Raw genomic sequence first — 14,899 nt, 5'->3', positions numbered from 1 at the left:
AATGGGGAGAGTTTTAACAATCAATAGTTTATGTAATGTAGTATATTTACGCTGACTTGAAGCTTAAAATATCCTCTAACATCACTTTTGGGGTTAAATAAATTAATACATTAATTCAAATATAATTTACAGAGTGCTTTATTAGTGGACTCACGAAGCAATGCAATTAAGTTTCTTGTGTGGAAAGCAGGATGAAGAAAGATTACTTATTTACATTAGGGGCGTTTAAGTGAGAAGTGTTTTAGAAGCCGGTTCTGCTGGAAACAGATGACGCTGTCCCCAAACAGCCAATCAGAAGCCAGAGAGCGTTCACGAGGAAGCGCCGTGCAGTATTTAAAGCGGCGCAGCGGTTTGTGGCGTTGTGTGAAACACTTTGAGAAGATGAAGGCCGCGCTGCTGCTGCTCCTGGCCGTGTGGCTGAACTCCCAGGCCGGCCACTGCTCCTCCTCGTGCTCCTCTCCTCCTCACCGGTGGTGCTCCTCCCTGGAAACGGCTGTCCAGTGCGGGGTAAGCAACTGTCAGCCTCCGACATGTCCGCCACGTCCGGCCCGTCCTCCCGGACAGAGGAGCGAAGCTCCGCGTGAATCCTGCTCTGTCTCAATCTGTTCTCCGGGTCTGTGGAGCAAAGCTTCCGTGAACTTTGACCTCCCTTCGGAAGCTGTGTTGTTTTCCAGTGTGTGGTGGAGGAGGTGACCTCTGGGGGCGCTAGAGAGCTGCGTGGTGGAGGATGAGCGGGAAGCCTCTCCCCACAGATTCTCTCCTTCTGTTTGAAGGAGAAAAAAACAGCCCTAAATTAAAGTTTGGAAAAATCTAGTGTTTTAGCACTGAATTGTCAAAGTAAAAGGAAACAATCGCATGCAATATGATGAAAGTGTTGATTTATTTTCCAAGAGCCTCAAGCTCAATGATTTTGAAATGGTATGCTCAGCTTGCATAGTCTTCCTTGATGCACTATATATATATGTATAAAAGTCATTTTATTTATTTATTTTTTTTATTGTTTTTGTTTTGCCTCCTCTGGTCCTGTGTAGGTTCTGAAGCAGTGCCTCATGTCCAACTTCACCAGGGCCCATCTGAAGGAGGACCCGGTCCAGGTGGAGGTCTACATTGAGAGTCTGTGTCCCGACTGCAGGATGTTTGTCTCAGAGATGCTTTTCCCCACCTGGTTAATGCTGAACGACATCATGACCGTCACCCTGGTGCCGTACGGCAACGCAGAGGTACTGTCCATTAATATCTGAGTCATATTTATCTGACACGAACAAAGATGTGGTTCAGCGTAGGGCTGCACAATTAATCGAATTTTGATCATGATCACGATTTTGGCTGCTGCGATTAAATTTAGATGATCGTCGCGATTTTTAAATTGAAAAAACGGGCTCTGTTGCGTGTCAAATCAAGCACTTTTTTAATCCAACAATCAGCCAACCACCAGGGGGCGACCTGAGCCGTGTAGCTCCTGCTGCCTTCAGGGACACTCCGTAAAAGTAGCTGCTGATGGACGCCACTGCGGTGTCTCAGTCAGCTGTTAGCTTAGCTGTTAGCCACCGATGAACTAGCTGGCTTTGAACGATTCCTTCATGCTCAAACATCAGTCGATGGAACGCATCTCAACTTCTGTACCGGTGGAAAGAAGAAGCAAACGCTGAGCGTCTGGGACGGAACGGGAAAAGCTGTTATTGACGGACAGTTCAGGATGTGAGCGGCGTAGCAGCGGCTTGGAGAGAAAGAGGGAATCATTGTTCTGGTAGGCTTCATTTCTGGGTTTAGCGTGGCTGTTTACTGTTCTCTTGTTGTTTTATCTTCATCTTGTTGTTCAGTGATCATCGTGTTGCTCTCAGGGGTTAGAATGCAGCAAGTGACCGGTCGCTCAGCTGTGAGGCGTTCAGGTTCCAAAGTCATAATCCGGCTCTTTTCAGAACAGAGGTCTGGTCAAACGTTTGTAAAAACTCACAGTCGGCGCGTCTATATGTTTGTTTCTAAGGGAAAGCGATCGTTCACAACATTGACATGGTTCTAAATAGTTGTTTAGATTCTAATTAAAACATCTTCAATTATGTGCGCATGCACACCAGACTTCGCTGAAGTGCTGAAGACGCACATCTTCAATTCGACACTTGTTTGTTTAAAAAAAAAAGTGCAATAAAAAGGTATGTTTTACATAACATAATGAATAATCGTGATTGCAATATTGACAAAAATAATCGTGATTATCATTTTGGCCATAATCGTGCAGCCCTAGTTCAGCGTGTTGGTTCAATTTATTCGTCTTTCAAGCTCCAAACAGAATTTAGGAAAGTCTTCTCAAAACTTCAACATGTTCTAAAAGTTGCAAGATTTTTTTTTTTGTTTTGTTTCTTTAGGCGTTGTGAAAACTAGCGTTCAGTAAGTCCTTCTTTTCATCTAGCAGAGTCTGACCTTCATTGACTAATAAACTCCTGGACTGGAGACACTTGGTGTTTTTATGGACATTATTTTCAGATTTTGTAATCATCAGACGTGCATTCTATAAAAAAAAAAAAAAAGTATCATGTGAGTGTTTAGCAGCAGGGGAATTGACTCCAGGAGGATTTTGATGCAAATTTCTCCAGGACTTTGTGTGACACATACAACTTAATCTACCAGTGCAACTCAGAATTAAAATTAATGCTGATTTTGTTGCATTTGTATCTCCAGCTGCTCTGAGTTGTGCCAACCCAGTGAGATAGAGAATCGCTTAGTTAGTATATTTGTTTTCTTCAAAGAAAGAAGTTGTGGGGAATAAAATGCAAACAAGCTAACGCAAGTCGGAAAAGGATTCCATTTTTAACCAGTGATCTGCATTGTAATCTACTTTATTCACCACATCACAGGAGACGTTTGATGGAAAGAAGTATATTTTTGAGTGCCAGCATGGAGAACAGGAATGTCTGGGAAACATGATTGAGGTAACTGTTCCTCTGAACAAGCCAAACTCTGAACCTTGTACAGATTAAGATTCCCTTTCTGTAAAATGCCTAGAATGTTGTTTGCTGGAACTTTTTTTTTTTCTTTCTTTTTGTTCCTTTCTCAGACCTGTTTACTGAACATGACTAAAGCAGCTTTCCAGATCATAAACTGCATGGAATCTGCCGCTGATGTGATCAAGGCGGCCGAAAGTGTAAGAAAGTTCAGTTACGCTCACGATCTTACCCCTGATCGTCTGGGTTTGGTTCCCGGTCGCACACAACCTGAAGTTTATGTCCCCGTGTCGCCGCTTGCAGTGTGCGAATGCGTACAGCCCGGAGCTGGACTGGGCCGGCGTGATGACCTGCGTGAAGGGCGACCTGGGAAACGCTCTGATGCATCAGAACGCCTTGAAGACCAAAGCCCTGAAGCCGCCTCATGAATACGTGCCCTGGATCACCATCAACGGGGTGAGGGTTCCAAACCGCTGTTGTGATTCCTGAAAAGGTGCGGCGAGGAGAGTTACTTGGTTAAACTGATCTTTGTCGGCCCACAGGAGCATACCGAGCAGATTCAGCAGAAAGCCGAGTCTTCGCTCTTCACCCTGGTCTGCAGCATGTATAAGGTATGGTTCTTCCTCTCATGGACGCTGCAGTCGTATTGGTAACAGAAGAAATGAACAACATCCGCACAGTCTGACACGATTATTTTTAATAGTGGGGTTCTAGTTTAATCTTTTAGGAACTCATTTCTTTTAATGGACTGTAGTTATCTTCTCTTCCTGTTTCATGAATGTCCTCTGTCCCCTCAGGGTCCTAAAACTGAAGCCTGCGGAGGGCTCCAGAGACATTCCAGCTTCAGAGATTGAAGGGGCAGAATGTCTCCCCCTCTGTTCCAGGTGTGGCCACAAAACAACGGACACCCAGGAATATCAACAAATATGGGATTTTGGCTGTATTTCCACTTTGATCGCCTCACTTTTTTAAAGAATCATGCAACATAAATGCACTTCAATTTCTTGAACATGTGTCCTCAAAGTAATTTTACAAGCTGAACATGTGTCCTCAAAGTAATTTTACAAGCTGAACCCATGAAATCAAACATTTATTTGCAGCTTCTTGGTATTTGCTCTTTTTGACAAGCGCTTTAAAAGGTGTCCAGCAGAGGGCGCCATGTCTCAAAGCATCTCCAGCCCTGTGATATTTTAGGAAACGGTGAAGTGTTGATAATCTCATGACTGCCTTCACATGGTTGTAGTGGCCAGACTCCCTCACTCTTCAATCAACACAAGACACGTGCATGCTTCTGTTTAAAAAAAAAAAAAAAAAAAAAGAATGCATTCTAAATATGAAAGTAAGGATCATAAGGGGCTGAAAATTTCCTGAGTGAATAAAGGCATCTGTGGTATTTGGGTTTTAAACCAGCATTCATGAGGGTGCTCATCAGGAAGGGCAGGGTTGTTAGAGTTCATAACATCTCCTTATGATCATACTGGGTGTTTAGAATACAATCAAAAGCACAAAATGTGTGTTTACAGTCTGTTTAACAACAGAAGACGTGCATTTTGTAGAGATTGTGGACAGCAGCTTGATAAAGGCCGGATTCTGGCCGGCCTAACCAGAAGTTCTGGATTCGTGAGGTCCACAGATTCTTGAGATAGAGCATGAATAACAACCTGTCACAGCAGCGGCTTCACCTCCACCTCATCTCCCTGCCATTATTTCTGCTTTGTGTTCTAATTTTGCCTGTTTCTGTTACAAAAACAAAAGCCCACTGCTTTTGTGTTAGTTTGTGAAATGCCAGTCACAAGTCTGAAGTCAAACCAAAAACAGCGTGGTGGAAGTCTGGTGTTTATCATAATAATGACTGCTGAGGGCTCCGGAGAGGCGTGGAAATAGCTCAGACCTACCGAGTGACATCCCCGTCAAGTATTGGTGCCATAAATGTCTCCATATCTGATCTTAAATGTGGTTCCTGCATCCTCCTCCTTGGCATTTCCTTCAAGCCGTCTCGTTCCCATGTCGCAGCAGCTGTAACTATGAGAAGAAATAGCTCGTCAAAGTTTTTCAACGTTGCAGAGGTAAGGCTGGTTAATTAAATATCACGCGTGGCGTAGGATTCAAACGGATACTCTGTTTTCTGAGCGCAAAAAGTTCCACATGTGTTATTGATCAAGATGATATTTAACTGTTGAGGTTAGTGTGAATATTAATGGAGGCCTTTGTGTGTGAAAACGGGCAACAGCAGTACAGTAATTGTATCAAAAGGGGGAATAAATGCTGAGTTCTGTGTTGAATTTAATTCACAATGTAGAAAACCAACACCGTGTCTTGGTCAGCCTGGTCAATTAGATAAACCAAGCTGGAGCGTGTCGACAGTGTTTTATGAAAAGGTGAAACTCCCAAGCAGACGGGGGGGAGAGAGGGTCACGGGATGGTGGCGAAAACAAGGCCTCTCAGATGTTTGTCTGCAGCGCTGACGCTGAGAGAGCGGCGCCCCAAGGGCTAGATCCCAAACACCGTCTCCCTCTGAGAACCGCCTATTGTGTTCAAGGTGATAGTGTGCAGGTCTCAGGACCTGGAATCAGATAAATGTTCCAGAAATAATCCCCGGGTGGGCTTCGGACGAGAGGGCTTGTCACATTTTTGAAGAGCGTGACGAAACAGCCCCGTCTGTGGCTTACCTTCAGCCACACACTAAAAAAAAAAAAAAAAAAAAAAATCAAGATGTTCACAGTACTACTTTGACCTTTAATTTTTTTTTTTACTTAATTGGAAACTTGATAAAAGAAAACTTTGTACTCAATACTGTGTTATGTATTTTTACCGGTACATCAATATGTTTCCTGATCCATTTGCTTAATTTCCATCAGAGCTATCGAATTACTTTTGTGTTGCGACGCCTTCCTGAAATCAGACGTAGAAAAGATGATCACAATTTCAAAATGTTTGAAACTTTTAAGTTTACTTGTTGTGAGTAGAATCAACTGACAAAACGACAACTTTGGACTGGTGTTGAAATGAGTTTGAGCTCTGCTATGTATGTTGTATGAAAACCAGTTAATGGCAGTGTGAGATTGATCAGCCTGATAAGATGCACAGCGAAAGAAAGACTTGTTGATATGAAGATGCTGCATCGACTCGCTGTCTCCACCTCATGTTCAAAAGGAGCATTGCACATTGTAGTCAGATCAAATCCTACCCTGCCATTAAAACTGCTTGTTTTGTATGTTTTAAAGTGATTTATATTTGTTACTTATTTCAGCTGATCATTCAGGCAATCACACACACACACACACACACTCTGAAGCATATACACTCTTTCTCTTCTTTGGGGCGCAGTCGCAGGCCGAGGATTGAAGAGCGACCGGCTCATCCTCATTTCCGTGAGGAAGATGAAGTGACAGTAGAGTCAACATGTGAAGACAAATCAGCGTGGCGCCTCAGAATAAACGCCGTTCAGTGGACTGAGCAGAATTTTCACTTCCTAAAGAATCAGTGTGTGTGAAATGACAAGAACCTCCAGTGTTGAAGGGAGGAAGTTCACTGTATTTCTTTTTGGATTGTGCTTATCCTCATGAACTAAAGACATTCTGGGGAAAGCTGCTGCTGGAAAATAATGAAGGATTCTCAACTTCAACATTCAATTTTTTGATCAGATTTCTTCTTATAGCACTTTGGATCCACCTGTCATTTAGCAGAGCTTTGTAAAGAAAAAACAATGTATTACTTCTTGTAATCAAATCCCAGATATTGTACTGACTGGTGTCTGTTTCACTGTTCTTCCCCGTCCTACCACACAGAGGCAGTGGCCTTCGGAGCAGGACCCCTGCTTCGAGCTTCTGCAGCTCCCTGGTGTGAAATGTGCCGTGAAGAGGCTCTTCTCGGGCACCCTCCACCTGCCCCGGCTGTCCTGCAGACACTCCGTCCAGGACGGGCCGAGAGACGGCTCCCCGTCGGGCCCCACCTCTCGATCCGAACCCCTGGGAATCAAACCCTCCAGGAGCTACGGGACTCTGACCAGCTGCATCTCCAGAGCCTTGTGAGTCGGCCACAAACATGACGTACCTGACACACCGCTGTTATGATCATTATCACTTTAATCCTCCACAATTCAAGATAACACAATGTAAACTCTTTCATCCTGTTTTTGCCTTTGTCTTTATCTCCTTCATTCGTTTCTATCCTAGTAAATCAAATGTTTCCATCTGCATACGAGCCTCAGTCAAGATTGTGACTTTGCCAGTTTTATTTCTCTGGATCACAAGATGGTGTTATTTTCAAATGTGTAATTGTGCTGTAATTCATTTCACTTGTTTTTTTTTTTCAAAAGGAAAAAAACGACCTTATTTAGTCATTGTTTATGAGGCTCGTGCTCCCTCTGAACATGGTAATTGCTGTGCAGTGAGCAGACTGTGGGGCAGCCTCTCAGGCTCAGTGATTAAACGTGTATCTGCTCAATCAGCAGCTAAACCCTGTGACTGCAGCACGTTGTGCTCATGGAAGTCAACACACAGGATAACTCCGCAGCTCCTTCTTCCAGCTCTGTTGCCCCCCTCTTTTTTTTTGTTTTTTGTTTTTTTTTGGCTGCCTTCCTGCTTCTTTTAAGGAACAGTGGATTTTCTTCTTGAGTGTTGGATATACAGTCTCTGGCTCCAGGCCTCGCTGCCCCCTCCGTCACACCGTGCTTTGTAATTATCACTACAAATGATCGCAGGACAGAGCTGTTTTCCATCATGACATTCAAGGTCCTGCTGCAAATATATCTGTAGTGCATAGCGTGTGTGTGTGTGTGTGTGTGCGTGTGTGTATAGTATCTCTGCTCTCTTGTGTCACGTGTGTTTGAGGCAACGCAGCTGCATCGGTTTTCATACGTCAGCAGTTGTAATGCGTTTCGGAGGCGGTCGGATGTGGCTGTACTTCACCATAAAGACACAGTTGTTGGGTGGCCGCCGACCAGAGGCTCTGCTTCTATTTTAACGCTCCCATTATTCGTCATTATTTTTTTCTGCGGGATGGCTGGAGAAAGAGTCTTCGTCTGTCATGCAAATCTAAAAGCAACCTGCTGGTGAACTATGTTCTGCAGCTTCTGTCAAAGGCTAGTTGTTCACCACAGCTCTCGCACGGCAGTAATGAGACTGAAGGCAGCATTCATATATCATCACTGCTGTGATTGCTCTTCCCATGTGAAATAGATGCAGTGTGAACAGATTACTGAGAGGCCCCGGGGCCCAAAATGTCCAGAATTGATCTTGTATTAATCTGTTTCTTCTCTTTCTATTGGAAATTTAGTGCAGCATCTTCTTTCAGCCTCCTGTTTCCTCCTGCCTCACACCAATCGTCTGCATGTAATGAAATCTTCATCCACAGCATCTCTCTTGATTTATGAGAAACACCTCAGCGCTGCCCCCATCGCAGCCTCGACTCTTACTAATTAACTGTTTTTAAAATGTGATTGGAAAATAGAAAGATAAGAGCGCAAAACAACCAATAGAAGATACTAGAAGAGAAATGTAACATGACTCATATTTGGCAAAGCATAACCAAATTCAGATGCCGGCAATATTAAAATGCAACCAGAGCAATACAATTAGCACAAATCAGCAACAAAAACCTCATACAACCATAGCAAGACCCAAGTGAGACTCAGAATGGCCGAAATTGTAAGAATTATTACTGTGAAGGGACGTGAAACCGCTGCTAAATGATGTGAGATGATACAGAGATACAGAACTGCCACAGAATGGGTTGTTAGTGTGTCCTGCAGTCTGGGTTTCTCTCCTCTCTCTCGCTCGCCGTGTGATTTACCAGTAATGGAAATAGGTTTAACTGAAGAAAGAATTCTCTTTAATTTGAGCTCACGTCTTGTGAATAAATGTGAACAATATTTTACTTAGGCGACAGTTAGACACATCCTGCGAGTTGTTTTCTCTCTGCCACAAAGTACATACAACGCTGTTTTTTTTTCTACCAAGTGTTGCAAATCATTGCTCAAGGACACAGCTCCAACAATCTCATGACCACGGCAGCAACACCGACGCTGCATGTGGACGGATATTATTAGGTGGGAATCCAGACAGACGTCCGTGCTCAGATAAGTTGTTAATTATAGTTTAATATCTGACATGTTCTCACATCGCTGTGATCGTCAGTCTTCAACATCATTACAGCTGGAGGTGAAGGGGGTCAGACAAAGTAGGAAATCTGAGAACAAAGTCCTCCAGCTGCATGATAACGTGAGTTTTTTTTGAGTAATGGTGGTACTTGCGGTGTATCAAGGAACTAATTGTTAACTGGAAGATTTCTGCAGAGTCATATAATCACCCTGAAGAAATAACAAAAGTTCCCTCTCAAAATAAGCACATGGGCTCAGTTTTTAGCTTCTCTCAGGAGCTGACACACTGTTGACATGGTAACGCTCTCAGATTTATTCTAAGTTGCACAAATAACAAATTTGTTTCTTAAACTGTGTGTGCCAGTTGAAGTTAGATCAGTTAATAGGAAGTTAAATGTTGAGCTCACATATTGTTTTTTTTTTAATTTGTATAATATTTATATAGTCGTGCAACGCCTAGCAGAACATCCGTTCTTTAAAGACTGATTTATGGAGTCATGATGATGGAAATAAGAAGCAACAAATCAGCTGACATTAACTCCAAACACGTGCCCTGCAGCAGAGAGCCTTTAGAACGGTAAGCTGATGTTAGCATGCAAAGTGCTTTTGTGCGATTTGCGCGATCTACCGATTGTTAATAGATCCATTATTTACGTAGCGATCTATCAATACAATTGATCATGCAGTGGTCATGCAATGGTACCAGTCATGGTAATGACCTCAGCTCCCTGAACAAGGATGTATGCAAAGAAAATTAAAAATCTATGTAAGACACTTATTTTACTCTGATTTTAGATGAGAGAGCAGCCGTGGATTTGGGAATACTCTGAGTACACTCGTCTGCCCCCACCTGTGGGAAATGGGAGCTCCAGATGGACGAATCTGATTATGCAAAATGAGCCCCGGTCTGTATTTCTGTTTTGTTGGGGATTGAACTTTCCGGAAAATCTCAGGAGATAGATCCAGGATGGAGCAGAAGGCCTCCCAAAAATAATAAGAAGAACAGGGTTTCCCAAACCGACAGTCGTCCCTTGAAAGACTGCGGTGGAAACAGACTGTATCGTCGGTCAACAGAGAAGAGATTTTATGGGAGTTTGGATTCGAGGTCGACCAAAATCAGGAAATGTGTCTCTTCAGGTTGACAGTACCGCCATTAGAGTGAGGAAGCTTCCAAATTCTGCTCTGCTGGAAGGTAGAATCCAAATACAAAAGTATCTTGATGAAGTTTTGGGTTGTCATGGAAGTTCTTTGAATTGAGGTAAGAGAAAGTGTTCTGGTTTTATGAAAGAAGAGTCCTGATGAATGCATAGTTACATGGAGCGCCCTCTGCTGTCTTTATGTCTTCTTCTGAGCAAAGTGGGATATTTTGTAGTGTACAAACGGATGATGTGTCAAAAAGTCGACTCTTTAGGGAATTATATTCACTCTCATGATTGATGAACTTGAGCCGGCTCTCACCAGGGCTCTGGTTAACTGTGCGGCTCGCACATCTTCTGTCGACCACATGTCTGAGAGACTGACGGGCCTCAGGGCCGGTCTGGGCCGGGGATCCACTTCACATCTAGTCAACCTGAGGAAGAAAATGTCTCTATGGCCAGAGTGAGCCTGATTGAAAACATTCGTATGAACTGTTTTTCCACGTTTTGAAATTTCCATTGGACGTGATTGAGTTTAATCCCAATGAGCACAGAGGGTTTGTTGCCTCTGACTTCAGACTACGGCTTTGAGAGTTTATCCACGCAGAGCTTTCAACCGGAGAACAAAGTCTCTCCTGCAGTTTCCACCAGCTGTTTGTCATAGGTTCAGTCTGGTGTCAGATGTTCTAGCTCCCTAGGTTATTTCAGTTTCTCAAGAAGGGTTAGCGGTGTTTAGCTGGGAGTCCTTTAATCACAGGAGGACCTTTTCTCGCTCTCTGACGACAAACGGAGCGATCGGGTGGAGGAGGGCGAAGATGATGTTGCCTCTGGTCACAGATAGAGAGCGCCATCGTGGCAGCACCCCATGCTCTCTATAGCTTTTATCTACCTCAGCTTTTTATAGTCAGAGGTCCTTCATGTGACTCTTCCTGGTGTGCGCTCAGAGCATGTGAAAGGCAAAGAGGCCGCCTCTGAGGACTGAGGCAGCCCAACAACAAATAGCACCTCAGGGACGCGAAGAAAAAGCCCGAGTGTTGAGAGTCAGAGTGAGCAGCAGAAAGGTGAGCTGCGTGGCCGAGCCGTGCGACTGCTTAATGTTTATCCACCGGAGGAACTCGGAGCGGAAGTCATTATGAAGCACAGATTGAAGTTGATGAACAATGTGATCCTTAAGATTACGAGTGAGGGAGGAAATAGAGGGAGGCAGAGGGCTGGAAAGAGGGGGAGAGAAGCAGAAGGAGGTGATCCGTCATGCTTCTCCTCCCTGTAAATCAGACGTCCATATTTAGTTGGAGAGAGGGAAGGCCTAGCAGTAATGTAAACAAAGCCTGGGGGAGGGAGGGAGGAAGGGAGGGAGGGAGAGTACATCAACACTAATGTTTGAGTCTATCGCCCAGCGCGGCAGGCAGCATGGTCTTTATAGGAAGAGACGAGGAAAGACGGAGCTGATAAGTTTCACGTGAAGGTAAAATGTCTGATAGTGAGGTGCCGTGTTGAGTTTTTGTGGGTTTTTGTCCTCTCTGGCATTTTGAAACTTTGCGCCTTAGATTTTTTTGGAGTGATCATGAGCAGGCATGAGTTTTGTTTGAACATGAAGAAGCGAGGATCGGGCGTGAGCCATTAGCCTCACCTGGAAGTAGGAAATCAGAGCCGGCAGGTCACGGGAACAAAAGCAGAACAGCTAGAAAGAGAAACTGATAAATAAACCTGCAGCTCGGCTGCCAGACGCAGGCCCAGCAAAGAGTTTCACTATGAGTGACCTGAGCTCTGAGGAAGAGCAGTCTGATGTTGAGGAGTCTGACCTCGAGCGCAGGATGACCCGGCTGCCCATCATCCAGCTCAAGTCCCGGTCCAGAGCGGGTTCGGCGGCAGGATCCCCGAAGATCTCGCCCGGGGACTCGCCTCGGGGCTCCCCCCGGAACTCCCCGCTGCTTTTGAGGAAGCTGCTGGTGAATCGCAGCATCAACCTGCAGAGGCGCCGCTTCACCCTGGCCCACACGCCCAGGTAGAGTCTGACACTCCGAGGACGAGAGGGAAAGCAGATGTTTAGTTCTGCTGTTTACTGATGGCTTTAAAATGACATTTAAAATTGGCATTAGCTTGAAATGAGCTAATCATACGATTCATACGATACGTCTAGTTTCTCTGTGTGTGTGTGCGTGAGAACGGATGCAAACCCGTGGACGTGTTGGCATTTTAAATTGGCTTACAGAGTTGGAAAACATTGTCATTGTCCCAGTTCTGTCACACGCAGGATCTTATCACATCGAGTAAATAACTCACAAAACTCACCAATATGTGACGCTCTCAGCTGTAGTTATTTGTGTAAGACCTTCAACAGCCAGCATTAATCACAGTTGTGTTTTCACGAGCTTAAACGTTGCTTACCTGTTCGTTGGCGCTGGTGACCTTTAGGTTCCTGTGTGTTTTGCTGAAGCTGAGGTTGGCTTCTCGTCCCACGGCCGGACGGTTCCTCCTCTTGGAGTTGGTTTGTTCCCATGCAGGAAGACGTCTTTGACACTCCAGAACCGGCTGGCCCGAAGGTTTTGTTATGAAATTGATTCTGAGAAACGGGGAGCACGTGCTGCTACGTGCACACCGTCGGCTCCTGGGATAAAATAAGCCCCTCTGTGGGGGCAGGGTCAGAAACTATCCAGGTGTGTGACTCCCAGTGGACAGATCCGCCGATATCTACTGTTGCTGTGGATCAGTGGCGTTCGTGACAAGCTGGGACCTCTCAGTTCTCCACATTATGAACATGTCTGCTGTTTAAAAAGCAATATGTTTCCATTTAGATTTCAACGATAACATATTCGAACTGGAAATATGCAGACCTTTAAGACCACGGGGCCTCGTAGGGCCTCTAGCCTGCCCGCTGCATCTTCTCCCATTTATTTCTGTTTTACTGGACATTATTTACACTCTCATGTGCTTCTCTGACTTTCAGCCGAAGTCGCTCTGTAACATGTGATCTCCAGGCCTGCCGTTGGTTTTAATTCGTAGCAGGTGTGAGTGTTTGTCCTGAGCTTCGTCCTGCTTTTGTGTTTGGTCCGTGCAGCATCGTCTCCGCAAACACGGCTCAGCGGCGCCTCTGGACCCGCGGTTTGTTGTTCCACTTGAGCCTCAACCTGTCGGCCTTTTTGTAATTGTCCCGGCGGAGCAATGAAACACACCTAACACAAGCTGGATGCTTCCTGCTGGTGCTTCAAGCGCTTTAATTTATTTATTTGTTATGGCGGCCATAAATCCGGTTGGTAAAGAACACAGCCGCCGCGCTATCAGCCAGCGCCGCTCTGCTACCTGTTGACAGCTTTAGTTTTACGAGCCGTAACTGCATTATGCGAGGCGCATGATTCCAATGCACATCAAACATTTACCTGGTTAACAATGTTAGGATGAGAGTTGAATGATCAGTAAAACCGTTTCATCCTAACTGAAGGCGGACCTGACAGGGCCTTAAACTTATATGTGACGAGATAAGCAAACAGACAAATATTGGCCTTTTTTTTTAATTTTTTTTTTAAGCTTTGAAGGGGATGGTTTATTTCTCTGTTGGGCTGTTACAAACACTTCCAAGGACGAGCCTGTTGTGGAAAATTTTAAAGCTCTGTAAAACAAAAACTTACGCTCGTCCCCGCCGTTTCTTCGTCAGTGTTTACTTTCCACATATACACACTTGGGTGTAGACGCTGTGCACGTAGGCGCTGTTACAGTGACGTTAGAGCACATCCACCTTAGTGAAACAAAATTAAAGGCCTGAGAGAAGCCCTAACACGGCGCTGTAAACTCTGTCGCATGTTTATTGGCATGAAATGAGTATTAAACATTCCCCAAGAGGTCGCTGCCTGCTGGAAATCTGGAAACGTGTTTATAAGTTCATTCACCTTTATAAACATGGTGTTTAATGGTCTTGAATCTGACATTGTTCCAGCTTTATTGAACACACGAGCCAAGCAGTTTCATTAATTTCAGCGAGCCTGTTCGAAGTCTAAATATTAGAGGAGGAGAGTCCAGTCGTGGGGGCTTCAGGGCTCCATCTGGAAAGTCAGAGGTTTGTCAGGAAAGCATAGATATCCAACATGTCAGCTTTTATACTGCGCAGCTCTGAAGTCAGGCCGTGGAGGAAGCTTCCTCTCCGCTGGGTTTGTGCAGCGTCCCATAATGTCAGACGCGATATAAATGGCCGGAGTTGAGTTATTGCAGGATGACTGGCAAGAGGAGGAATTAAACAAACTGGGGGTCCAGCGGAAAATAAATGTCGCAAGCGGCTCAAATATAGAACATACCCGCAAAGTTATTTTCACTTAGTGTCCGGGTTGATTAAACTCCTTCTTCCATTCCAGTGACAGAACGTCAAATAGATTCGGGTGAAAAACGTCTCATGAAAACTGTTGATACAAGGATGACCGTCAGTGCTCTCGCTGGTACATCTTTCACTGATAAGAAAACTTGGAAGCCGACCTTATTAATGGGCCAATAAAGCACAAACAAACAGTAATTATCGCTGTATTGATGAGCATCTTCAGCTCTCTGGTCGCCCGGGAGGATTCTCTCCAAGGACGAACACAGCAAAAAAGCTAATATTTGCTCCCGGCTCTTTATGACTTGTTAAATATCTTGGGAGACGATCACATTTGATTATGTAATTTGTGTGTTCTGCGGTTCAGTGGTGACGTTGGTTGGTGGTTCAGTTAGACAGACATGTGCTCAATGAACTTGGAGCA

At 44.7% G+C, this 14,899-nt stretch overlaps 2 protein-coding genes across 5 annotated transcripts in view; both read left to right on the top strand.

The window, feature by feature from the left end:
* Positions 1 to 321: 321 nt before the first annotated feature.
* On the top strand, positions 322 to 4,278 carry ifi30a (IFI30 lysosomal thiol reductase a). The gene is made up of 7 exons (XM_030114641.1): positions 322 to 507; positions 1,032 to 1,220; positions 2,853 to 2,927; positions 3,053 to 3,139; positions 3,243 to 3,395; positions 3,482 to 3,550; positions 3,737 to 4,278. The coding sequence occupies exons 1-7, from the start codon at positions 382 to 384 to the stop codon at positions 3,791 to 3,793; spliced, it is 756 nt and encodes a 251-aa protein (XP_029970501.1). The 5' UTR covers positions 322 to 381; the 3' UTR covers positions 3,794 to 4,278.
* A 189-nt stretch (positions 4,279 to 4,467) lies between these two features.
* pde4ca (phosphodiesterase 4C, cAMP-specific a) overlaps positions 4,468 to 14,899 on the top strand; it is a 51,429-nt gene continuing 40,997 nt past the window's right edge. For 2 of the 4 annotated variants that reach the window (XM_030114634.1, XM_030114632.1), the window contains exons 1-2: positions 4,468 to 5,005; positions 6,728 to 6,966. In XM_030114634.1, the coding sequence (XP_029970494.1) occupies positions 4,964 to 5,005; positions 6,728 to 6,966 (281 nt within the window). In that variant the 5' untranslated portion in view covers positions 4,468 to 4,963. Of the gene's footprint in view, positions 5,006 to 6,727; positions 6,967 to 11,669; positions 12,181 to 14,899 lie in introns of those variants that run through there. The other 2 variants (XM_030114633.1, XM_030114635.1) reach the window with 2 other exon arrangements.

The sequence above is a fragment of the Salarias fasciatus genome, chromosome 18, assembly GCF_902148845.1.
Source record: "Salarias fasciatus chromosome 18, fSalaFa1.1, whole genome shotgun sequence".
Classification (NCBI taxonomy): domain Eukaryota; kingdom Metazoa; phylum Chordata; class Actinopteri; order Blenniiformes; family Blenniidae; genus Salarias; species Salarias fasciatus.
The sequence above is the reverse complement of the archived record's forward strand: the minus strand, read 5'-3'. Positions and strand labels throughout refer to the sequence as shown.